At 43.4% G+C, this 25,251-nt stretch overlaps 1 protein-coding gene across 1 annotated transcript in view; it reads right to left on the bottom strand.

The window, feature by feature from the left end:
- The window catches only part of LOC142200948 (macrophage mannose receptor 1-like), a 95,187-nt gene that overhangs the window by 55,529 nt on the left and 14,407 nt on the right, over nt 1-25,251 (bottom strand). Inside the window, exons 8-11 of the mRNA XM_075271701.1 lie at nt 25,101-25,228; nt 19,731-19,802; nt 6,865-6,955; nt 5,948-6,086 (exon numbers count right to left, since the gene is read on the bottom strand). Of these exons, the coding sequence (XP_075127802.1) occupies nt 5,948-6,086; nt 6,865-6,955; nt 19,731-19,802; nt 25,101-25,228 (430 nt within the window). The remainder of the gene's footprint in view (nt 1-5,947; nt 6,087-6,864; nt 6,956-19,730; nt 19,803-25,100; nt 25,229-25,251) is intronic.

The raw sequence follows: 25,251 nt of genomic DNA, 5'->3' as shown, positions 1-25,251 counted from the left end.
ATGCAGGCGTTGCTGGAGAGATTTTAAGCTAGCAGCGGCTACTGTCGACTTGCGAAAGTGGGCGCACATGCGCCGCACTTTCACCAGTAGCTCTGGAACATTGGGGTAGCTCTTTAGGAAACGTTGCACCACTAGGTTGAAGACGTGGGCCAGGCATGGAACATGTTGGAGTCCGGCAAGCTCCAGAGCTGCTACCAGGTTCCGGCCGTTATCACAAACGACCATGCCTGGGCCCAGGTGCAGCGGCTCAAACCATATTGCCGTCTCATCGAGGAGGGCATCCCTCACCTCGGAGGCAGTGTGCTGTCTGTCCCCCAAGCTGATCAGCTTCAGCACAGCCTGCTGACGTCTACCAACGCCAGTGCTGCAACGTTTCCAACTCGTAGCTGGGGTCAATCTAACAGCGGAGGAGGAGGCGGTGGCGGAGGAGGAGGCGGTGGCGGAGGAGGAGGCGGTAGAGGAGGAGGAGGAGGGGGGTGTTCTTCTCGTGTCCCTGCCAGGAATGTTAGGCGGGGAGACGAGGTACACCGGGCCAGTTTGGGAAGCAGTCCCAGCCTCAACTACATTCACCCAGTGTGCCGTCAGTGAAATGTAGCGTCCCTGTCCGCATGCACTTGTCCACGCGTCGGTGGTCAAGTGGACCTTTGTGCAAAGCGCGGAACTAAGGGCCCGCCTGATGTTGAGTGACACGTGCTGGTGCAAGGCGGGGACGGCACACCGGGAGAAGTAGTGACGGCTAGGGACGGCATAGCGAGGTGCCGCAGTTGCCATCAGGTCCAGGAAGGCGGGAGTTTCAACAAGCCGGAACGCCAACATCTCCTGGGCCAGCAGTTTAGCGATGTTGGCGTTCAAGGCTTGCGCGTGTGGGTGGTTAGCAGTGTATTTCTGCCGCCGCTCCAATGTCTGAGAGATGGTGGGTTGTTGTAAAGAAACGCCTGATGGTGCCTTTGATGGTGCAGGAGAAGGAGATAAGACAGGACCAGGGGAGGATGAGGTAGAAGTCAACAAAGTGGCGGAGGCAGATGAAGTGGTGTCCTGGCTCGTCCTCTGGAGTGCATCGCCAGCACAGTCAGCAGTGGCAGTGGCAGAGGCAGAGGCAGAGGCAGTGGCAGTGGCGTGAACGGCAGGCGGCCTTTGTCCTGCCGTTGCTGCCTGCCACTGATTCCAGTGCTTGGATTCCAAATGACGGCGCATTGAAGTGGTGGACAGGTTGCTCTTCTCAGAGCCCCTAATCAATTTCGAGAGGCAAATTGTGCAGACAACACTATATCTGTCCTCGGCGCATTCCTTGAAAAAACTCCACACCTTCGAGAAACGTGCCCTCGAGGTGGGAGTTTTTCGGGGCTGGGTACGAACTGAAACATCTTGGGAGATTCCGGGTGTGGCCTGGCTTCGCCTAAGCTGCTGACCTCTGCCTCTGCCTCTAGCTACCCTTTTTGGTGCTGCACCTGCCTCAACATCCACACTACTTTCCCCGCTTGACATCCCCCCTGTCCAGGTCGGGTCAGTGTCCTCATCATCCACCACTTCCTCTTCCAACTCCTGTCTCATCTCCTCCTCCCGCACAATGCGCCGGTCAACTGGATGCCCTGACGGCAACTGCGTCACATCATCGTCGATGAGGGTGGGTTGCTGGTCATCCACCACCAAATCGAACGGAGATGGAGGAGACTCTAGTGTTTGAGCATCTGGACACAGATGCTCCTCTGTTAGGTTCGTGGAATCGTGACGTGGAGAGGCAGGTTGAGGGACAATGAAAGGAGCGGAGAACAGCTCTGGGGAGCAGGGACAGTTTGGGTTATTGTTCTGTAAAGCTTCGGAATTTTGGGAGGAAGGAAGACAAGACTGTTGGGTAATAGGAGGAGAGGAGGCAGAGTCTGACTGGCTGCTGGACAATGTGCTGTAAGCGTTCTCTGACAGCCATTGCAAGACCTGTTCCTGGTTCTCGGGCCTACTAAGGTTTGTACCCTGCAGTTTAGTTAATGTGGCAAGCAACCCTGGCACTGTGGAGTGGCGCAATGCTTGCTGCCCCACAGGAGTAGGCACGGGACGCCCTGTGGCTTCACTGCTACCTTGCTCCCCAGAACCATTCCCCCGACCTCGCCCACGGCCTCGTCCACGTCCCTTTCCGGGAGCCTTGCGCATTTTGAATTCCTAGTTAGAAATTGGCACTGTATACCAGTAGTAAAAATTGTGGGTGCACGTAACCCCAATATATTCTTTGAATTCCCAGTCAGAAACTGGCACTATATGGCAGTAGCAAGAAATGAGGGTATTTGTATTCCCAATATACTCTTTGAATTCCCAGTCAGACAATGGCACTGTATACCAGTAGTAAAAATTGTGGGTGCACGTAACCCCAATATATTCTTTGAATTACCAGTCAGAAACTGGCACTATATGGCAGTAGCAAGAAATGAGGGTATTTATAACCCCAATATATTCTTTGAATTCCCAGTCAGACAATGGCACTGTATACCAGTAGTAAAAATTGTGGGTGCACGTAACCCCAATATATTCTTTGAATTCCCAGTCAGAAACTGGCACTATATGGCAGTAGCAAGAAATGAGGGTATTTGTATTCCCAATATACTCTTTGAATTCCCAGTCAGACAATGGCACTGTATACCAGTAGTAAAAATTGTGGGTGCACGTAACCCCAATATATTCTTTGAATTACCAGTCAGAAACTGGCACTATATGGCAGTAGCAAGAAATGAGGGTATTTGTATTCCCAATATATTCTTTGAATTCCCAGTCAGACAATGGCACTGTATACCAGTAGTAAAAATTGTGGGTGCACGTAACCCCAATATATTCTTTGAATTCCCAGTCAGAAACTGGCACTATATGGCAGTAGCAAGAAATGAGGGTATTTGTATTCCCAATATACTCTTTGAATTCCCAGTCAGACAATGGCACTGTATACCAGTAGTAAAAATTGTGGGTGCACGTAACCCCAATATATTCTTTGAATTACCAGTCAGAAACTGGCACTATATGGCAGTAGCAAGAAATGAGGGTATTTATAACCCCAATATATTCTTTGAATTCCCAGTCAGACAATGGCACTGTATACCAGTAGTAAAAATTGTGGGTGCACGTAACCCCAATATATTCTTTGAATTCCCAGTCAGAAACTGGCACTATATGGCAGTAGCAAGAAATGAGGGTATTTGTATTCCCAATATACTCTTTGAATTCCCAGTCAGACAATGGCACTGTATACCAGTAGTAAAAATTGTGGGTGCACGTAACCCCAATATATTCTTTGAATTACCAGTCAGAAACTGGCACTATATGGCAGTAGCAAGAAATGAGGGTATTTATAACCCCAATATATTCTTTGAATTCCCAGTCAGACAATGGCACTGTATACCAGTAGTAAAAATTGTGGGTGCACGTAACCCCAATATATTCTTTGAATTCCCAGTCAGAAACTGGCACTATATGGCAGTAGCAAGAAATGAGGGTATTTGTATTCCCAATATACTCTTTGAATTCCCAGTCAGACAATGGCACTGTATACCAGTAGTAAAAATTGTGGGTGCACGTAACCCCAATATATTCTTTGAATTACCAGTCAGAAACTGGCACTATAAGGCAGTAGCAAGAAATGAGGGTATTTATAACCCCAATATATTCTTTGAATTCCCAGTCAGACAATGGCACTGTATACCAGTAGTAAAAATTGTGGGTGCACGTAACCCCAATATATTCTTTGAATTCCCAGTCAGAAACTGGCACTATATGGCAGTAGCAAGAAATGAGGGTATTTGTATTCCCAATATACTCTTTGAATTCCCAGTCAGACAATGGCACTGTATACCAGTAGTAAAAATTGTGGGTGCACGTAACCCCAATATATTCTTTGAATTCCCAGTCAGAAACTGGCACTATATGGCAGTAGCAAGAAATGAGGGTATTTGTATTCCCAATATATTCTTTGAATTCCCAGTCAGACAATGGCACTGTATACCAGTAGTAAAAATTGTGGGTGCACGTAACCCCAATATATTCTTTGAATTACCAGTCAGAAACTGGCACTATATGGCAGTAGCAAGAAATGAGGGTATTTGTATTCCCAATATACTCTTTGAATTCCCAGTCAGACAATGGCACTGTATACCAGTAGTAAAAATTGTGGGTGCACGTAACCCCAATATATTCTTTGAATTACCAGTCAGAAACTGGCACTATATGGCAGTAGCAAGAAATGAGGGTATTTATAACCCCAATATATTCTTTGAATTCCCAGTCAGACAATGGCACTGTATACCAGTAGTAAAAATTGTGGGTGCACGTAACCCCAATATATTCTTTGAATTCCCAGTCAGAAACTGGCACTATATGGCAGTAGCAAGAAATGAGGGTATTTGTATTCCCAATATACTCTTTGAATTCCCAGTCAGACAATGGCACTGTATACCAGTAGTAAAAATTGTGGGTGCACGTAACCCCAATATATTCTTTGAATTACCAGTCAGAAACTGGCACTATATGGCAGTAGCAAGAAATGAGGGTATTTGTATTCCCAATATATTCTTTGAATTCCCAGTCAGACAATGGCACTGTATACCAGTAGTAAAAATTGTGGGTGTATATAGCCCCAATTCTATTGCTAGGGGACTTGCAGGGTATTTCTGGGGTGAAGGTGGGGGGGCACACCGTTGGAACGGGTATCGGGGTATATATCGGGTATACGGGAATACACTGACAGTGTATTCCATTCAGGATCCTGGGAAAGCTGGGTTGCGGCGATTGAGCCCGTCAGTGCCACGTTACACTGACAAGCTTCTCCCTGGAATTTAGCTCTTACAAGAGCTGTTGGTTGTCTTCTCCTTCCTATCCTAGCCTGTCCCTGCCTACCCAGAATCTAAGCCCTAGCTAGCTGGACGGAAACCTCCGTCCTCGGTGAATTGCAAGCTCAGAATGACGCGAAGCTGGGCGGCGCTGTTCTTTTAAATTAGAGGTCACATGTTTTCGGCAGCCAATGGGTTTTGCCTACTTTTTTCAACGTCACCGGTGTCGTAGTTCCTGTCCCACCTACCCAGCGCTGTTATTGGAGCAAAAAAGGCGCCAGGGAAGGTGGGAGGGGAATCGAGTAATGGCGCACTTTACCACGCGGTGTTCGATTCGATTCGAACATGCCGAACAGCCTAATATCCGATCGAACATGAGTTCGATAGAACACTGTTCGCTCATCTCTAGTAAACACCGTAGCAGGAAAAAGAGTTGAAAGTGCCAAAACGCCATTTTTTTTCAGTGTATTCTTTCTGATAAAAATTGGAATAAAAAGTGATCAAAGCAATAGCATTTCCCCAAAATGGTAGAACTGAAAAGTACACCCGCCCCCACAAAAAAGACGCCTTATGCATCCCCGTACACGGACGTATAAAAACAAAAAGTTATGGCTGTCAGAATATGGCGACTTTTAGAAAAAATATTTTTTTTAACAGTTTTGGATTAAAATGGGGTTAAAATGTAAAAAAACCCCATAAATTAGGTATCCCGGGAATCGTACCAAAACATAGAATAAAGGCCATTTTGGTTGCACAGTGAACGCCGTAAAACCGAAGCCCGTAAGAAAGACGCAGACATCCATTTTTTTTTTCAAATCCACCCCATTCTGAATTTTTTTCCATCTTCCCAGTACATTGAACAGAATAATTAATTGCGGAATCATGAACAAAAATTTGTCCCGCAAAGATTAAAACCTCATATGGCTGTGGGAGCGGAGAAATAAAAAAAAGTTATGGGATTTGGAAGGGGGAGAGTCAAAAACGAAAATCAAAAAATGCCTTCGACGGGAAGGGGTTAGACAAGAGTATTGGTATAATGTACTATAGGTGTCAATCATGAGTATGGGGGTTTCAGTATGCCATGTGATTACACTAGGGCTTGTATCTATAAGAGGAAATTCTCTTTACTTTTGATATGTTTGTACCTTTTTTTAGTTTGCAAAACCATTCTTTAAAATAATCACAGGGCCAATTACTCCACATCAATGTATAACCATTCGCTGACCCACAAAACTGTGTGTTGTCGTAGCGAGGTTTCCAAAATTGCCAGTTTTCATAATTCATCTAAATAAAAAAAGGAAAATATCAGCACAATTACCACACAATCACATTAGTTTTTATACTTCACTACATGGTTAATGCATTGACATTGTGTTGACATATTCTGTAGTTTTAATTGGTCCCATATTGGGCTACATACAATGTTGTGTTCCAATTATTTGAACATTGACAATAAACAAATTTCAAATTATCATATGTGAAAATGCCCAAACTGTTAAAATATGGAAATAATTATCCCTAAGGTAAATTCCATAGTCGGAACAATAATCAAAATAGCCAAATCAGTTTTTTCACTGTTAGGCTCAGGATGCTCAGTTCCACTTACAACGTCACAAGCGTACTGCGCATTGCTAAAAATAGCGCTGAAGCCTGCGCAGGAGGGAAGAACTACTATGCAGGCGCGGGATTTGAAGCCATCACACCGGAAGAAGAGGACGCTATAGGCGTGGAAGAGCCAGGACCAGAGGGTGTTGCTGCAAGAAGAAAGAAGAGGTAGGCGTGCCAGAAGATGACGTCGGATCGTGCATGACCGCCCACCGTGCACGTTCAGGTATGATTTACCTATATGTTTTTATAGTTTTATTTTAAAACGGGACGGGGGGTTAAAATAAAACTAGCGGTGCCTGAATAGCCTTTTTAAAGGCTATTTAAAGGCTATTTAAGGCTATTTAAAGGCCTTTTTAAAGGCTATTCACGCATATGTTGGGCTCATACAGCAAAATTTTGTTGATCGAGCCCCTTTAATAAAAATGAGAATTAAAAAAAAAAAGACATTACTTACAGGTGAGCCATCTGACCATACAAAGCCTTCATCCTCACTATTCGCCACTAGGCCAACCCAGATTTGTTGATAATAAGACGACCTATATTGACTATAAAAAAAAGGAGATATACAGATGAATATACTGCAATGCACTTAGATATATCCTGCATGTGTTTCTAAATTAAAAACTTTTATGCAACATTTTTGCATGTATAACGGTATATTTACATAGATTTGTGGATTTTTTTTTCCTGTTTGGCTGTACAATCCTCTGATTGCTCACATAATATAATGCGTTACTGATGCAGTGTATTACCCGCAGTCAGCGTTTTATTGACAGGCAACCTATGAGGTCCTGCCTATGAGGTCCTGGGCTAGTTCACACGGGGACATGGACGCTGATTTTGACAGTGGATTTCACGGCCAAATCAGCGTCCATACAATGTATCCCTATGTGAACTCCTCGCTTTTTTTTTTCTGCTAGCTCGCTAGCAGAAAAAGAAGCGACATGACCTATCTTTCGGGCGGAAGCCGCTCGCGATGAGCCGTGGCTTCCGCCCAGCCGCAGCGCCCTCCATGTCGGCTCATTCATTTGAGCCAACAGCGGAGGTAAAAGCCGCGACCGTGATGGTCGCGGCGGGAGCAGTTCACATAGTGTGGACATTGTATGGACGCTGATTTGGCCGCGAAATCCGCTGTCAAAATCAGCGTCCATGTCCCCGTGTGAACTAGCCCTAAGGCTCCTGCTGCCATAACAACCTATCAATCATATACAGGACTAGGGTTGAGCGATCGTGTTTGGAAAAGATCGGATTCCGATCGGCGATCGAGAAAATTTCACGATCGCGATCGGAATTCCGAACACAATCTTTTTAGGTGGGATCGAGATTGGTGACGATTTCCCACAATGCTTTGCTTAGCCTTCACACTGAGTATACGCTCCGCTCATTCTGAGCAGAGTGTATACTCAGTGTGAAGGCTTCGCTGTGGTTCCATAGGAATGAATGGAAGCAGCCGGCACACAGCCTTAACCCCCTGCAACACCGGCTGAATCCATTGATTCTAATGGGAGACTAAACTAACATCTCTAGTAGCTACTTACCTGCAGAGATGGCTGCTCCGGTGCCGGTGTTCTCGCCTCGCTGCCCCTTGCCTTCCAGGTTAGTGTTTAAAGAGCTAGGAAGGCAGAGCTTGAGGCTTAGAGTGTGGGCGGGTACAGAGCGGGGAGACGTGACGTCTGCCCTCCCAGTACCCGCCCACACTCTCCTAGCCTGGGAGGCAGGGGGAAGCGAGGTGAAGAAGAACACCGGGCACCGGAGCAGCCATCTCTGCAGGTAAGTGGACACCATGGGGGACTAAGTAGCCAGAAGATTAAAAAATAATCCTCTGGCTACTTAGTGATTCACTACACAGCGTGGATTCTAACAATTAAAGCCTTCAATTGTTAGATTCCATGCTGTATAGTGAATAGGATTGTTTTTAAAATCCAATCTCCGATTAATAAAAAAAAATTCCATTGACTTGCATTGGGATAGAGATCGGGTTCGAATGAAAAATGATCAGAAATTGGGTTTAAAAATCGATCCTGAAAAGTCAAGATCAGCTCAACCCTATACAGGACCTATTAGTCAAATAGACGTGGTAAACACAACATATGCTGGGATGCTGGAAAAAATTCAAGATGAGGTGGAATTGGAGAAAAACTGTGCTTGTGTGAGTTTCTTAGTCTTTGTTTTTACAGGGTTCACTGTGCAGCCAAACTCCTGTCACCTGTATTCTATGCATTGGTGCAATTTCGGGGTAACCAAATTTTTATAGTTTTATTTACATTTTAACCCCTTTTCATAGATCTAAAACTTTGACAAAAAATTTTTTTCTTACAGTCCCCATATTCTGACACTCATAACTTTTTATATGTCTGTGTATGGAGATACATAGGGTTCCTTTTTTGCAGGGTCGGGTGTACTTTTTAGCTATAACATTTTGGGGAATTGCTATTGCTTTGATCACTTTTTATTCAAATTTTTATCAGTGGCAAAACAGCAAAGTAAGCAGTGTTTCGGCACTTCTGATTTTTTTTTTCTCTTCGGCGTTCACTATATGGGAAAAATATTTTATATATTGGTAGACCGGATGTTTTCAGACACAGGAATACCTAATGTGTATGTGTTTCAAGTACTTTTACATATAGGCAAATACACATTGAAAAAATGTAAGAATAGGCTAAAGGTCTAAGATAGACCTGAAATGTGTCAGTTTTCTACTGCGGTTTTTAGTTCACTTTTTGCCTTTTCTTCACCTTTTTGGCTGTTTTTAAATGCTTCTGAATTAAAGGTTAAATTTTAACAAGATGCCTGAGTGATGCGGGTCTTCCTACATTTTCAAGTGTGAACTACTTTTATATATGAGTAGAAAGGAGAAAAAAAACAGATATGTTTGCGCTCCTGTTGGGTCACTAGTAAATTATTCAAAATGGTAGCTCCGTCCAACCCTCCCAGTTAGAATGGAAGATAACCGTCGTCCAAATTCTGGGGAGTCCACAGTCCAATGATGAGAAGTATTAGTCTGAAATGAGGGTCGCAAACACCCCTGGTGAACCGACTGGCAAACTGAGGCCGTGGGTAGTCGGTGGTGCAGAGCTGAAGAATACACTGGGACACAGTGAAGAAAAAAACGGGGTGGCGCTCTCCTCAATGGCACAAACAGAGATGATAGATGCAAGACACTTTATTGGATAACGCGTTTCGGGGTTTGGCGTAATAAGAAAGCACCCCTATGTTAAAAAAACATTAAAAAAGAAAAAAACACTCATATATGCATCAGAATAAAAGATAAAAAAAAGTAGTACATGAAGAATCATTAGCATAAATACAATTCTGAAGGAGTTATAAAGATTTAAAATGAACAAGTGATACAATTAAATATATATATATATATATATATATATATATATATATATATATATATACAGTCCTATGAAAAAGTTTGGGCACCCCTATTAATCTTAATCATTTTTAGTTCTAAATATTTTGGTGTTTGCAACAGCCATTTCAGTTTGATATATCTAATAACTGATGGACACAGTAATATTTCAGGATTGAAATGAGGTTTATTGTACTAACAGAAAATGTGCAATATGCATTAAACCAAAATTTGACCGGTGCAAAAGTATGGGCACCCTTATCATTTTATTGATTTGAATTCCCCTAACTACTTTTTACTGACTTACTGAAGCACAAAATTGGTTTTGTAACCTCAGTGAGCTTTGAACTTCATAGCCAGATGTATCCAATCATAAGAAAAGGTATTTAAGGTGGCCAATTGCAAGTTGATCTCCTATTTGAATCTCCTCTGAAGAGTGGCATCATGGGCTACTCAAAACAACTCTCAAATGATCTGAAAACAAAGATTGTTCAACATAGTTGTTCAGGGGAAGGATACAAAAAGTTGTCTCAGAGATTTAACCTGTCAGTTTCCACTGTGAGGAACATAGTAAGGAAATGGAAGACCACAGGGACAGTTCTTGTTAAGCCCAGAAGTGGCAGGCCAAGAAAAATATCAGAAAGGCAGAGAAGAAGAATGGTGAGAACAGTCAAGGACAATCCACAGACCACCTCCAAAGAGCTGCAGCATCATCTTGCTGCAGATGGTGTCACTGTGCATCGGTCAACTATACAGCGCACTTTGCACAAATAGAAGCTGTATGGGAGAGTGATGAGAAAGAAGCCGTTTCTGCACGTACGCCACAAATAGAGTTGCCTGAGGTATGAAAAAGCACATTTGGACAAGGCAGCTTCATTTTGGAAACAAAAATTGAGTTGTTTGGTTATAAAAAAAAGGCGTTATGCATGGCGTCCAAAAAGAAACAGCATTCCAAGAAAAACACATGCTACCCACTGTAAAATTTGGTGCTCTGGGGCTGTGTGACCAATGCCGGCATCGGGAATCTTGTTAAAGTTGAGGGTCGCATGGATTCCACTCAGTATCAGCAGATTCTTGAGAATAATGTTCAAGAATCAGTGACGAAGTTGAAGTTACGCCGGGGATGGATATTTCAGCAAGACAATGATCCAAAACACCGCTCCAAATCCTCAGGCATTCATGCAGAGGAACAATTACAATGTTCTGGAATGGCCATCCCAGTCCCCAGACCTGAATATCATTGAACATCTGTGGGATGATTTCAAGCGGGCTGTCCATGCTCGGTGACCATCTAACTTAACTGAACTTGAATTGTTTGTCCAAAATACCTTTATCCAGGATCCAGGAACTGATTAAAAGCTACAGGAAGCGACTAGAGGCTGTTATCTTTGCAAAAGGAGGATCTACTAAATATTAATGTCACTTTTCTGTTGAGGTGCCCATACTTTTGCACCGGTCAAATTTTGGTTTAATACATATTGCACATTTTCTGTTAGTACAATAAACCTCATTTCAATCCTGAAATATTACTGTGTCCATCAGTTATTAGATATATCAAACTGAAATGGCTGTTATAAACACCAAAATATTTAGAACTAAAAATGATTAAGATTAATAGGGGTGCCAAAACTTTTTCATAGGACTGTATATTTACACAAGTCAATAAATAGTATAAAAAGTACATAAGTGAATGTCCAAAAAAAAAAAAAAAACAAAAGATTATTAGTAAACCATCTCAAATCTCATAATCTATATTCTGGATATGTATAGTCTCAAAGTAGATGCAAAGACAAACATATCAACAGTCTCTCACAATTTTTTTGTATATATCAGAGAGTTAGTTGTTGAATGATAAGTAATTAGATGTAATAAAATAAGATAATTAAACATGATAAATACAGCTATGTGATGTAGTCAATGAGTCATAATTAGAGATGAGCGAACAGTGTTCTATCGAACACATGTTCGATCGGATATCAGGGTGTTCGCCATGTTCGAATCGAATCGAACACCGCGTGGTAAAGTGCGCCAAAATTCGATTCCCCTCCCACCTTCCCTGGCGCCTTTTTTGCACCAATAACAGCGCAGGGGAGGTGGGACAGGAACTACGACACCGGGGGCATTGAAAAAAATTGGAAAAAGTCATTGGCTGCCGAAATCAGGTGACCTTCATTTTAGACGAATAGTGGATTTCAAATCCGGGTCATATGAGAATGTGAACTTTGTGACTATGAGACAGGGATAGCTGTACAGGCAGGGATAGCTAGGGATAACCTTTATTTAGGGGGGAATGTTATTAAAAATAACTTTTTGGGGCTCTATCGGGTGTGTAATTGTGATTTTTGTGAGATAAACTTTTTCCCATAGGGATGCATTGGCCAGCGCTGATTGGCCGAATTCCGTACTCTGGCCAATCAGTGCTGGCCAATGCATTCTATTAGCTTGATGAAGCAGAGTGTGCACAAGGGTTCAAGCGCACCCTCGGCTCTGATGTAGCAGAGCCGAGGCTGCACAAGGGTTCAAGCGCACCCTCGGCTCTGCTACATCAGAGCCGAGGGTGCGCTTGAACCCTTGTGCACACTCTGCTTCATCAAGCTAATAGAATGCATTGGCCAGCGCTGATTGCCCAATGCATTCTATTAGCCCGATGAAGTAGAGCTGAATGTGTGTGCTAAGCACACACATTCAGCACTGCTTCATCACGCCAATACAATGCATTAGCCAGTGCTGATTGACCAGAGTACGGAATTCGGCCAATCAGCGCTGGCTCTGCTGGAGGAGGCGGAGTCTAAGGTCGGACCTGAATGGAGACTGGTGTGGAGCGATCTTAGACTCCGCCTCCTCCAGCAGAGCCAGCGCTGATTGGCCGAATTCCGTACTCTGGCCAATCAGCACTGGCTAATGCATTGTATTGGCGTGATGAAGCAGTGCTGAATGTGTGTGCTTAGCACTGGCCAATGCATTCTATTAGCGTGAACTGAGTTTGCACAGGGGTTCTAGTGCACCCTCGGCTCTGCTACATCAGATTGCTACATCTGATGTAGCAGTGCCGAGTGTGCATCAGATGTGTAGTTGAGCAAAACTGACTCAGCACTGCTAAGTCTCTGCATTCGCATAGGAATGCATTGGCCAGCCTTCGGCCAATCAGCGCTGGCTCTGCCGGAGGAGGTGGAGTCTAAGGTCGGACCTGAATGGAGACTGGTGTGGAGCGATCTTAGACTCCGCCTCCTCCAGCAGAGCCAGCGCTGATTGGTCGAGTTCCGTACTCTGGCCAATCAGCACTGGCCAATGCATTTCTATGGGGAAAAGTTAGCTTGCGAAAATCGCAAACTGACAGGGATTTCCATTAAATAAAGTGACTTTTATGCCCCCAGACATGCTTCCCCTGCTGTCCCAGTGTCATTCCAGGGTGTTGGTATCATTTCCTGGGGTGTCATAGTGGACTTGGTGACACTCCAGACACGAATTTGGGTTTCCCCCTTAACGAGTTTATGTTCCCCATAGACTATAATGGGGTTCGAAACCCATTCGAACACACGAACAGTGAGCGGCTGTTCGAATCGAATTTCGAACCTCGAACATTTTAGTGTTCGCTCATCTCTAGTCATAATAACTCATATATTCCTGTTGGAACAATAACAGTGATGCTGGACCATATAATGTAACAAATCATAATCAGACTCCTATAATGTTCCCAGTGGAACAATTATAAATAGAGATGAGCGAACAGCGTTCTATCGAACACATGTTCAATCGGATATCACGCTGTACGCCATGTTCGAATCTAACACCGCGTGGTAAAGTGCGCCAAAACTCGATGCATTCTATTGGCGTGATGAAGCAGTGCTGAATGTGTGTGCTTAGCTCAACTACGACGGAGCAGAGTGTGCACAAGGGTTCAAGCGCACCCTTGGCTCTGATGTAGCAGAGCCGAGGGTGCACAAGGGTTCAAGTGCACCCTCTGCTCTGCTACATCAGAGCCGAGGGTGCGCTTGAACCCTTGTGCACCCTCGCCTCTGCTACATCAGAGCCGAGTGTGCGCTTGAACCCTTGTGCACACTCTGCTTCATCACGCTAATAGAATGCATTGGCCAGCGCTGATTGAAGCAGAGCTGAATGTGTGCGCTTAGCACTACTCCACCAGCGTAGTTGAGCTAAGCACACACATTCAGCACTGCTTCATCACGCCAATAGAATGCATTGGCCAGCGCTGATTGGCCAGAGTACGGAATTCGGCCAATCAGCGCTGGCTCCGCTGGAGGAGGCGGAGTCTAAGTTCGGACCAGAATGGAGACTGGTGTGGAGCGATCTTAGACTCCGCCTCCTCCAGCAGAGCCAGTGCTGATTGGCCAGAGTACAGAATTCGGCCAATCAGCGCTGGCCAATGCATTCCTATGGGAAAAAGTTAGCTTGCGACAATCGCAAGCTGACAGGGATTTTCATGTAATAAAGTGATTTATATGCCCCCAGACATGCTTCCCCTGCTGTCCCAGTGTCATTCCAGGGTGTTGGCATCATTTCCTGGGGTGTCATAGTGGACTTGGTGACCCTCCAGAGACGGATTTGGGATTCCCCCTTAACAAGTATATGTTCCCCATAGACTATAATGGGGTTCGAAACCCATTCGAACACTCGAACAGTGAGCGGCTGTTCGAATCGGATTTCGAACCTCGAACATTTTGGTGTTCACTCATCTCTAATTATAAATAGTGGTGGCAAACAAAACACAACACACAAATTGCTATAGTGTTGTCAGTGTAACATATGTACAAAAACAAAAAAACAAAAAAAAAAACTTATTACAATAGCTAGTAAATGAAGAGTGGCGAATAGTATGTGAATGCAAGTGGTATAAATATCTGGGCTCATTGAGACCAAGGTTAAGTGGCTGACATTATTAATTTGCAGAGACAAAGGAATGAAGTGTCTATTGAAAGATAAAAGTATTTTATAAACATGGGGTCTTACCTCCGGATATGTGGTGCAGCAGAGTCCTTTGTAGAAAGCACAATATGCTTTTGGCGCCAAGAGAAGCAGCCTATATAGCCTTGGTATTGTGCATTGATGTCAGGGGAATAAAAGAAACGAGACCCTGCTCGTTTGGCATAAATTGAGGAACGCGCATGCGCATGAGTGTAAAAGCGCATCGCTCTGGATTAATTATATAAATGTTTCCTGCATCTAAAGAGTAGGTAAAGGACACTATTGCGATAGAATAAGCAAGTATGCAAGTGAGAATATAAAAGGATATATACATTACTAGGATCCATGCAAGGGAGACAAGAAACATAAAAATGGACTTAGAGGTGCTATAGCAGAGTACTAATCGCAGCGTTAAAGCACCTAATACATTTTTGTTAAAAATGAAAAACTCTATGGAAGATTAAGGGATATTTACTTTTGCCCTTAAGTAATTGTTTAATGGACAATGGTAAATAAATGATGGTGCATATTAAGAAGTGGTGGTGGAATAAACTAAAAATCATAAAAGGAGTAAATTTAAAAAAAAAAAAAAATGTGATAAATACTACAGTACCCTCTTTGTCCGCATTACAAATAACAATGGTGGTGTTAGAGGAAAGTTTCTTGAGGGACCTATATTCAGCTGGCGTTAAATTCTTCTTTTGGTCTAAGTGACGCTAGGTTCACACCTGCATTCAGGGTCTCCGTTCTGTGGGTCCGTCTGTGAGCGGCGGTGAGCGTTTTATGCTCTTCGCTGCGAAACCGTTTTTTTTTTTATCCGGACACAGAGTACTGCATGTCCGACTCTGTGTCCGGATTATAAAACCCGGTTTCACGGTGGAGAGCATAAAACGCTCACCGCCGCTCATGGCCGGACATCTCTCTCACCCATTCAAATAAATGGGTGAGAGACTCCTGCAGGTTTCCGTCTATGCTCTGTTTTATACAGGAAACAGAAACCTGCAGAACGGAGAACGGGCGCAGATGTGAACGAGCCCTTAGGCTAGATAGTGATATTATTGATATTGCGAAAAGATTCGGCCACTATAGTAAAAAACGTATCTAGATGATTACCTTTGTGTTCAATGGGATAAAAAATATTGATTTGGGTTTGAGGCTGGTAGCCTTAGGTGGAGGAGAGTTGGGGTGTAATTGTTTGAAAATCTCAATTTGAGAAAGAGAAGAAGCTATTTTTTCACTGGAAGTGGTAATGGGGAGTCTGTTATTGATAATTTCAAAATGCCTTTTGAGCGTCAGTTTTCGTATGAAGTTATTAAGGTCCAGAAATAATCTGAATTCATCGATCCTATCAGTGGGGCAAAAAGACAAACCCTTCATGAGCAATTTGGTTTTTATATCATTGAGTTTGTAATTTGATAGGTTGAATATTTTTATTGTAGATTTATCTTGGACTTTTTGTGATTGGAACTTTTCATCTGTGACTGGTGGTTTAGAGGGTCGTTTATTACCTCTCCCTCTACAGCCTCTTCTGGTTTTCTTTTTAAGGCTTTCTTTAGGGGGAGCTGAATAGGCCAAAAATACTGGGTAATTTTTATGGGCGATTCCTTTAGGATGCGAGGTTGTAAGATGACAGTGTCTATAGGTGGATGAATGGTTTCTTTCGTTTGAAACGTGACTTGTGGAGAGGTTTTCGGGAAGGGCTAAAAAAAAGGAACCTTGGCGGTCAAATCAGCAGCAGTAAAAAATTCTTTATTGGTGGGTGGGTGAACATGACTTATGGGCATATTCGCAGCTGGGGTTTGGTATCCTGTAATGAGAGAGTCATCTGAGAGAGATGAGGTGATATAGACACTAATTTCTAGTGTAGATGAATCATCTTCTCTATTCCCAAAAGAGGTAGAGGGAAAGGATAAGGCTGAAACTGTATGTATATTTAAACCTTCTATGGAGTCTATAATTTTGGCAACTACTGGGTTAGAACAAGTGGTATCTTATATGGTGTTAGGTGAAGAAGCTATGTCTGTAACTTCTTTGATATTAGTGTCCCTAGATTTGGTAATAACCCTGGATTCAGTAATATCCATTGGTTCAGCATCCTTGCGATTGCTGTGGGATTGTAATGTTGCGTTGGAGTGACTCGAAGGAGCCGAATGAATGGTAGGGGTAACCTTGGATGTTTCTGAGGGGGCAGATAGAGTGGAGATGGTATGTATGGTTCTGGAGGCCGAAGTAATATTTGAAGTGACCTTGGGTTCTTCTAAAGGAGCAATCGTGGTGGAAGATGTACGGATGGTTCTGGAGGCCACAAATGTGTGATGCTTAGATCTATTGGAAATATCACAGGGACGAGGGGTGATAAGCTTTCAATGCTGACGAGACATAAGACCTCTATAAGAGACTCACCTCTATGACCCGCCTGGAAATTAGAGGTTGAAGATCTATTACTAGGCATTGATCTCTGTGACCTTCCTGTATTCAGTAATACTGAATTGTAACTTCAATTGTTACACTGACAACACTATAGCAATTTGTGTGTTGTGTTTTGTTTGCCACCACTGTTTATAATTGTTCCACTGGGAACATTATAGGAGTCTGATTATGATTGGGGTATTCAGATGCCAAAAAAAAAACAGGTGCAAAGGTTGCTTTTCCATATCCCATGAAACTAACCAATTCAAAAGTAATTGCACCAACGAAACGTTTAATATCAAACAACATCTTAATTGTCAATCAGACTCTATCTTTTAGAATGCAATTGCAACCTACAGTACGTTGGACGCACCACACTTCTGTTCCATATACGTATAAACAACCATAGATCCAATGTCCAGCGTGGCTACCTCAAGCATAGCATCTCTCGCCATGCAAAAATCTGCCATAATAGTTCTTTCCTCATTTAGAGCCACAATCCTGGAACAAATTTCAGCTTTCAAACACGACAGGTTCACGGTTCTTAGGAACCGCAAAATATGTGCAGAGCTAACTGCAATTGTTACACTGACAACACTATAGCAATTTGTGTGTTGTGTTTTGTTTGCCACCACTGTTTATAATTGTTCCACTGGGAACATTATAGGAGTCTGATTATGATTTGTTACATTATATGGTCCAGCATCACTGTTATTGTTCCAACAGGAATATATGAGTTATTATGACTCATTGACTACATCACATAGCTGTATTTATCATGTTTAATTATCGTATTTTATTACATCTAATTACTTATCATTCAACAACTAACTCTCTGATATATACAAAAAAATTGTGAGAGACTGTTGATATGTTTGTCTTTGCATCTACTTTGAGACTATACATATCCAGAATATAGATCATGAGATTTGAGATGGTTTACTAATAATCTTTTTTTTTTTTTTTTTTTTGGACATTCACTTATGTACTTTTTATACTATTTATTGACTTGTGTAAATATATATATATATATATATATATATATATATATATATATATTTACACAAGTCAATAAATAGTATAAAAAGTACATAAGTGAATGTCCAAAAAAAAAAAAAAAAAACAAAAGATTATTAGTAAACCATATCAAATCTCATGATCTATATTCTGGACATGTATAGTATATAGTATACTCTGGATATGTATAAAAAAAATATATATATATATATATATATATATATATATATATATTATATAATATATATATATAATTTTTTTTAATTGTATCACTTGTTCATTTTGAATCTTTATAACTCCTTCAGAATTGTATTTATGCTAATGATTCTTCATGTACTACTTTTTTTTATCTTTTATTCGGATGCATATACGAGTGTTTTTTTCTTTTTTAATGTTTATTAACATAGATCTGACGAAGGGGTGCTTTCTTATTACGCCAAACCCCGAAACGCGTTATCCAATAAAGTGTCTTGCATCTATCATCTGTGTTTATGCCATTGAGGAGAGCGCCACCCCATTTTTTTCTTCACTGTGCCCCAGTGTATTCTTCAGTTCTACTTTTATATATGTTATAGGGAGAGGAGGGTGATTTGAATTTTTAATATCATTTATATTTTTATTTACTTTATTTTATTTATTGCATGCAGGGTTCCTCTGTCCGCTTGAGAAGTCGGACATCTTCTCTTGCGGACAGGAAAGGACGGGCACGGAGTGCAAAAGAATGCACCCGATGCCCATTCAAGTGAATGACAGGTGTCACGGACACAGCCAGTGTCCGCTCCTAGTGTCCGTGACAGATTTTGAGTGGACACTAGGAGTGGACACTGCATGTCGGACACCGACGGTAGTGTGAACGCCCCCTTATATTGTTTTTCATACTTTGCCTAACTAGCATTTGTCATTCTATAGAATGCCTAGGTATAATATACAAAGCCTAGGGAAAGTATGTCATGATTCTCACATTTCATACATTGCCTAAAAATGCCAGGCATCATATACAATGCCTAGGTATTCTATAGAACGGCGGCTTTTCATACATTGCCGGTAACATATACACACTGACACACATAATGAGATGCTGCAGTAATATTGTATATACACTGACAGACTTGATGAGATGATGCTATAGTAATTCTGTACATATACTGATATGATGAGATACTGTAGTAATACTGTATATACACTGACAGACATGGTGAGATGATGCTATAGTAATACTGTATATACACTGACAGATACAGTATAATAAGATGATGCTATAGTAATACTGTATATATGCTGACACATTACGGGATGATGCTATTGTCTGACCTGATGAGATGCTTCAGTAATACTGTATATACAGACATAATGAGATGATCCTGTAGTAATACTGTACATACACTGACACACATGAGCTACTGTAGTAATACTGTATATATACCGATATACCTGATGAAGTGCTGCAGTCAGTGGTGAACCTAGCCTCTCTGCTGCCTGAGGTGGACAATCAAAAGAGGAACCCCTCGGACGTGACTTAATCCCAGGGGTAGGGTTGGGGTGCTCATATTTTGGGGGGAGTGGTAACATTACAGTGAATTCAATGCAGTAATATTTTGTGCAGTAATACTTACATGATACGTTTTAACACAATTCCCGTCTCTTCCAGGACCTCCTCGACCACTTCTTCCTCCTGTGGCATGGCTCTGTAAAGATTGCAACACAGACATCTTTGACTCCTAACTTCTTCATGCACCCAACTCCTATCTATCTATCTATCTATCTACATATTGCACACATACATATTCTGTCACAGTAGGCACAATAGACTGTGGGGCATAATAGAGGTTGCAGGGGGGACACTGTGGGGCATAATAGAGGTTTCAAGGGGCCGCTGTGGGGCATAATAGAGGTTACAGGGGCTACAGTGGACCCTGCAACCTTTATTATGCCCCACAGTGGCCCACCCATGAACCCACCTCCGAGCCCCAGGGGAGGTGTCACGACCTGAATGCTTTTATAAAATTTGTGTGTTTTTCTGGTGGGGTTTGGTTGGGGATTTGTGTTCTGTGGTCTTCTGGTGGTTTCCTTGCCAGTGGGCCATTGGTTTGGATATTTAGCATCAGCCTTCAGAGTACACTAAAGGTTTCTTTGGATTGAACCTCAGGTGTTGGTCATTACTAGAGATGAGCGAGTAGTGTTCGATTGAACACTACTCGATCGAACACTACTAGGTTGAAGGTTCGATGCAGAACCAGCGTTGATTGGCAGAATGCTATACATTCTGCCAATCAACTCTGGTTCTTCTCTTACCTTTAGATGTCCTCTCCGTGTGGCGTACACCAAACTAAACAATAGGCCGCATAGACAAAATTACACAGTCCATATATATATAAAAAATATTATAATTTTTATTATTCAAAATTCATAAAAATTCATGATCAGCAAGACAGATGGAAAAGTAGTGAATACACGGATGTAAACCAATGTAACAGCTGACAAAACAACCAAAATCATGCTACTGAATAACAATCTAAAACACACACAATGACCATAAATATGCATTCATACACCTCATGAATATAATAAAGTAACAAATATACAGTATGTAGAAAATGGGTATTGGACCTCAATACTAGCAATTATAGATGGTGTGTAAGAATACACGGTATCAAAAACTGATTACAGGTGAGTAAAATGACTAATACTGCAATGAAGATAAGTGTCCATAGAAGCAGAGTGCAAACACATCAAATGTATATTAGTACCTACAGGATATATAACACAATCCGCAATAATGGAATCTGCAGAGACTATAAATGGCAACCCCACAAATCACCATAAATCAATAAGAGTTAAAGAGTACAGACATGGAACACCTGTTATACGGAATAATTGTATATAGGTGTCTAAATACACTATATCACATAGCCAATATCCCCACCTGAACTAAATATATGCTGTAGACATTAGATACCTGTAGACATGATGATGTGTCTCGTACGGCTGTTACACTGAAGACCCCTTGGTTAGAATGCCTCGACGCGTTTCGCCTGACAACAGGCTTCCTCAGGAGGCAGATAGTGTGTGTATACCTCAGGTAGCCCATATTAATGCTTGTATACTGATATCTCATTGGTGATGCAGCGTATGAAACACACCTGTGCCGCAAAGGCCTTTAGATGTCTTCTCCGTGCGGCGTCCCTGCGGTGTCTTCCGCCTGTAATTCACTGGGCAGAGCCGACTGCGCGTGCGTGCGTGCCCGCGCATGCGCAGTCGGCTCTGCCTAGGCCCGAGGCCTAGGCAGAGTGAATTCCAGGCGGAAAAAGACGCGGGGACCCTGCGCCGGGGAGAAGACATCTCCGAGGATCCAGCCCAGCGCCGCACCTCCCATGATGCGACCTGAAGCGAGCGCTTCAGGCGGCGCTATGCCAGGGCCTCAGGGAGGGCGGCATTTTTGCTAACCTAAGCCAGTCCAGGACAAGCTGTCCTGGACTGGCTTAGCACCGAGCGGTGGTTTGGGGAGGCCACTGGAGCAGCGCTGCTCCAGCAGCGTCCCCTCACGCTCGGGCAGAGCGCAGGCAGTCTCCGGGCCTGCTCTCTGCCGGCGAACGGCGCAAAACCCCGCCCCCTTAGATTTGACACGCCCCCTCCGCTAAGCCACACAACCCACCCCGCCCCCTCCCCCGGCACGGGGGGGGGGCGGCTTTCTGTAGTTCGCTTCAGGCGGCGAAAGGGGAAGGACCCCTGATCCAGCCCGACCTTCACTCGTGGACTTGGTAAGTATAATTGTATCGAATTTTGCGTACACCAGAAACGAGCATTTTCCCCCATAGACTATAATGGGGTTCGAAATCCGTTCGAACAGTCGAACAGTGTGCGGCTGTTTGAATCGGATTTCGAACCTCGGACATTTTAGTGTTTGCTCATCTCTAGTTGTTACCATCATCCTATCAGATGGTTCTGGGGCCTGTATAAGGAAGAGGGCTGGCTTCAGTTGTTGCCGGTTTTCGTTGTAACCAACTTGAATTCGTGGCTCAGGGAGGAGGATTGTTTGTGGAAATTACAATTGATTTGGAAGTGGTGTGAGTGTTGCCTTGTGTGTGAGTCTGGTTTACCCCTCCACACTTCTACTCTACCCTGTCCTTCAGTTCTGGTTGCCTGACACTGTCTTGTTTGTTTTGCCCCAGTGCTGTGTAACACTTTCCTCACCTTTCCACTGTCCCTCTCTGTTAGGATTGTGCAGTAACTGCAGCCATGATATGGGCGCTGCTGCCTGTTACTCTGCACAATCCAGGGTTGCAGGGGTTAATCTGCCTTGCAGCAGCCGGGCATGGTCGACTGGGTGATCGACATAGGAGTCAACCAATAGACGCTCGGATTGGGCAGCTGGGCTATTTGCTGGTGACCGCCCCTTGCCTATATAAGGGGGCTGGTCTGGAAGCCCGGCGCTCTATGATTACATTCCAAACCCTGAAATGTGTGTATGTATGTATGGGTTCCAGCCTGTAAACTAGAATTGCCCTAGTTAGCAAATGACCCCTGAGCTAGCAATGCCACAGTTAGTCAGGCAGCATGCTGCCTTGTATGTGTGGTACAAACTCTGTAGGGGCAGCTAGCAATACTTCCCAGACAGGGTGACTGGGAGTGGGCTTGGCAGTAGTTGCCTGGGTGGTTGGGTGGAACTACCACACACAGGGTTTACTTGGTCTCTGGCTAGTCCTGGAGTTCAGGCTAGCCAGTTTGTTTATTTGTGCGGCTGCTCTGACTGCATGCCTCTGATTGGTAACAGAGCGCACCTGGTCCATTATTTTAGTTGGCAGTGACAGGAACTGTTAGTCTGTATTCACACCAGGTTTTTAGTAGTCAGTGGCCCAGAGGGCTCTGTAGGGTTTCATTTGTTTGTTTGTTTTTTTAATAAACCCTGCTGACCATAAAACTCTCCTCATTCTCTTGTTGTGTATTGTGTTGTGCTGCGTGTCTGTTGTCCAGCACATCCCATCCTGTTTGTTTTGTCTGCAGCTGCACCTTGGTTTCTTTAGGGGTGACCACCTTAGTATCCCCAGTCCTTAACTCTTTTAGCTCTCTCACTATCTATCGGCTAGGTCTCCGTGTTTAGAGAGACAGGAGTTGACAGGGCCAAGACTAGCTTGGGGACAGCCGACCAGCACCCGCAGGCAGGGCCTAGCCAGCCGCTGTAGCGTTTGGGAAAGTTCCCCACCCCTGTTCCCTTAGCGGTGCATTCTGCAGTCCGTTTCCTGTGTCTGAGCATAAACACGAACGTAACAGAAGGTGAGGGAACATAATAAACGGTTTTACTCAGTTCTCCGAGATCCGATGTTAATCCTAGCAGGTTTCGGGCCTGTCATTTCTGGGAGATTACCATACAGGCCTGAAGACTGTGCTAACAGTAACAGGTTTGGGCCTGTATGGTAATATCCCAGACCACGTGATGTCTCAGACATTACCATACAGAACCGAAGCCGGATCCCGGAGAGGAGAATAACACTGTTTATTATGTTCTCACCTCCCCTGGGGCTCCTATTATTATACTTTGGGTCTGTAAAGACCCCTGAGTATAATAGCGATAGTGGGTTCACGGTCTGGGCCCAGGTCTGCTCACAGCCACCCTCCGAGGCCTATAGTAGAAGGGTAAGCGGGGGGCCGCTACTAGCAGGCCCCGGGAGGTAGGTAAATAGGCCGCTACCTGCTGGGGATACTCCAGCAGGTGGCCGCCTATTATAAAACAACAAAAAAAGTACCATTACTTACCAAACTCGCTGCTGCTCCCGCCGCTTCCTCTGCACCCGGCAATAAGATGTTTGCGTCTCAGCGCAGGCGGTGTGATGACACCACCTGTGCTGAGACGCATAGGTCTAAACCAGCGCAGGACAGCTCTGGTTGTTTTCAGAGTGACCTCTCCTGCGCTAGTTTAGAAAAAAAAAGTAAGAAAAATAAAATCTAAATGCCGCAGCTGCTGCCTCCTCCAAAGTGCCGCCTGAGGCCGCCGCCTCACTTTGCCTCATTAGAGGTGTGGCCCTGGCTACAGTAATACTGTATATACACTGACAGACATGATGAGCTGAAGCTATAGTAATACTGTATATACACAGATATACAGGATGCTTTAGTATATCTGTATACACTGACAGACAGGATGAGATGATCCATGATCCATAACACTTCCAGGCCTCGATGGCGAGACATTTAACTGATGTCTCCAAGCTTCACCCCCGTTTGGCGGCTGCCACTAACATGACTAGGCATATTTAGGGCAGACCTAGGAGCACCTCTTACTTCAATTTGCTGGTATCATAGACAGCTATGCCCCCAGGGTCTTGGGCTATAAATTTTAGAATTGTGGGGGCCGCTGTTGTGGTCAGTTTAATATTGACTTGAGGTGTGGTGGTAGTGCCACTGGACGGTGGATATCTCAATATCCTTCCTAAGCTCTCTTTTTGTTTTCTCTCTGTCTTACCAGATGGTCCCTTGATAAAGCGTTTAATTCAGTGCAGGAACACATGGGGACAGTTACTGATCATCAGATTGGGTCATCATTACCTACTTCTTTTAGGCAGAATGGTTGAGATTTATTGAGAGTAATAGTCTGCATAGTGTTGAGCGCTACAGCTGGTCAGTGAAGATAGAATGTAACTAACACACAGCAAACATAGGGTGGTGATAACTTTTGTCACACTCCTAGGTTCGCTTCACAGACTGACCTGGGTAGATATTATAGTTGACTCCAGATTCCTCAGACCATGACATGTCTTTAGAAGTTATTTTATAGCAGCTCACTGAATTAATTTGGCTTTCAGGTTTATCACAACCACAATCCATTCATCAAAATATATTTTTATCATCATAACCGTTATAGTATTACTATTTAGTAAAAGTTAAGTTTTAGTTGATCTTCATTTTATTATTTTGTCTCAAACTTTTTGGAACAACCAACCTTCTATTGTTTCACAATTTTTTGATGTCTTACTCTTCAGACTACTTACCTATACGCTATTTCCACTGCCTCCTCTTCCTCCTTGCTGGTGATACTGGCTAAGTCACCCCCTATAGCTCTGCAAAAATCTCTTGCTTCAAACCAGGTCTTTTCATCAGACCTTTTTGCAGGGTACATCTGTTGAAAAGCCAAATAAAGCT

Source organism: Leptodactylus fuscus, chromosome 4 (assembly GCF_031893055.1).
Source record: "Leptodactylus fuscus isolate aLepFus1 chromosome 4, aLepFus1.hap2, whole genome shotgun sequence".
Classification (NCBI taxonomy): Eukaryota; Metazoa; Chordata; class Amphibia; order Anura; family Leptodactylidae; genus Leptodactylus; species Leptodactylus fuscus.
This window is presented reverse-complemented; position numbering and strand designations above follow the sequence as displayed.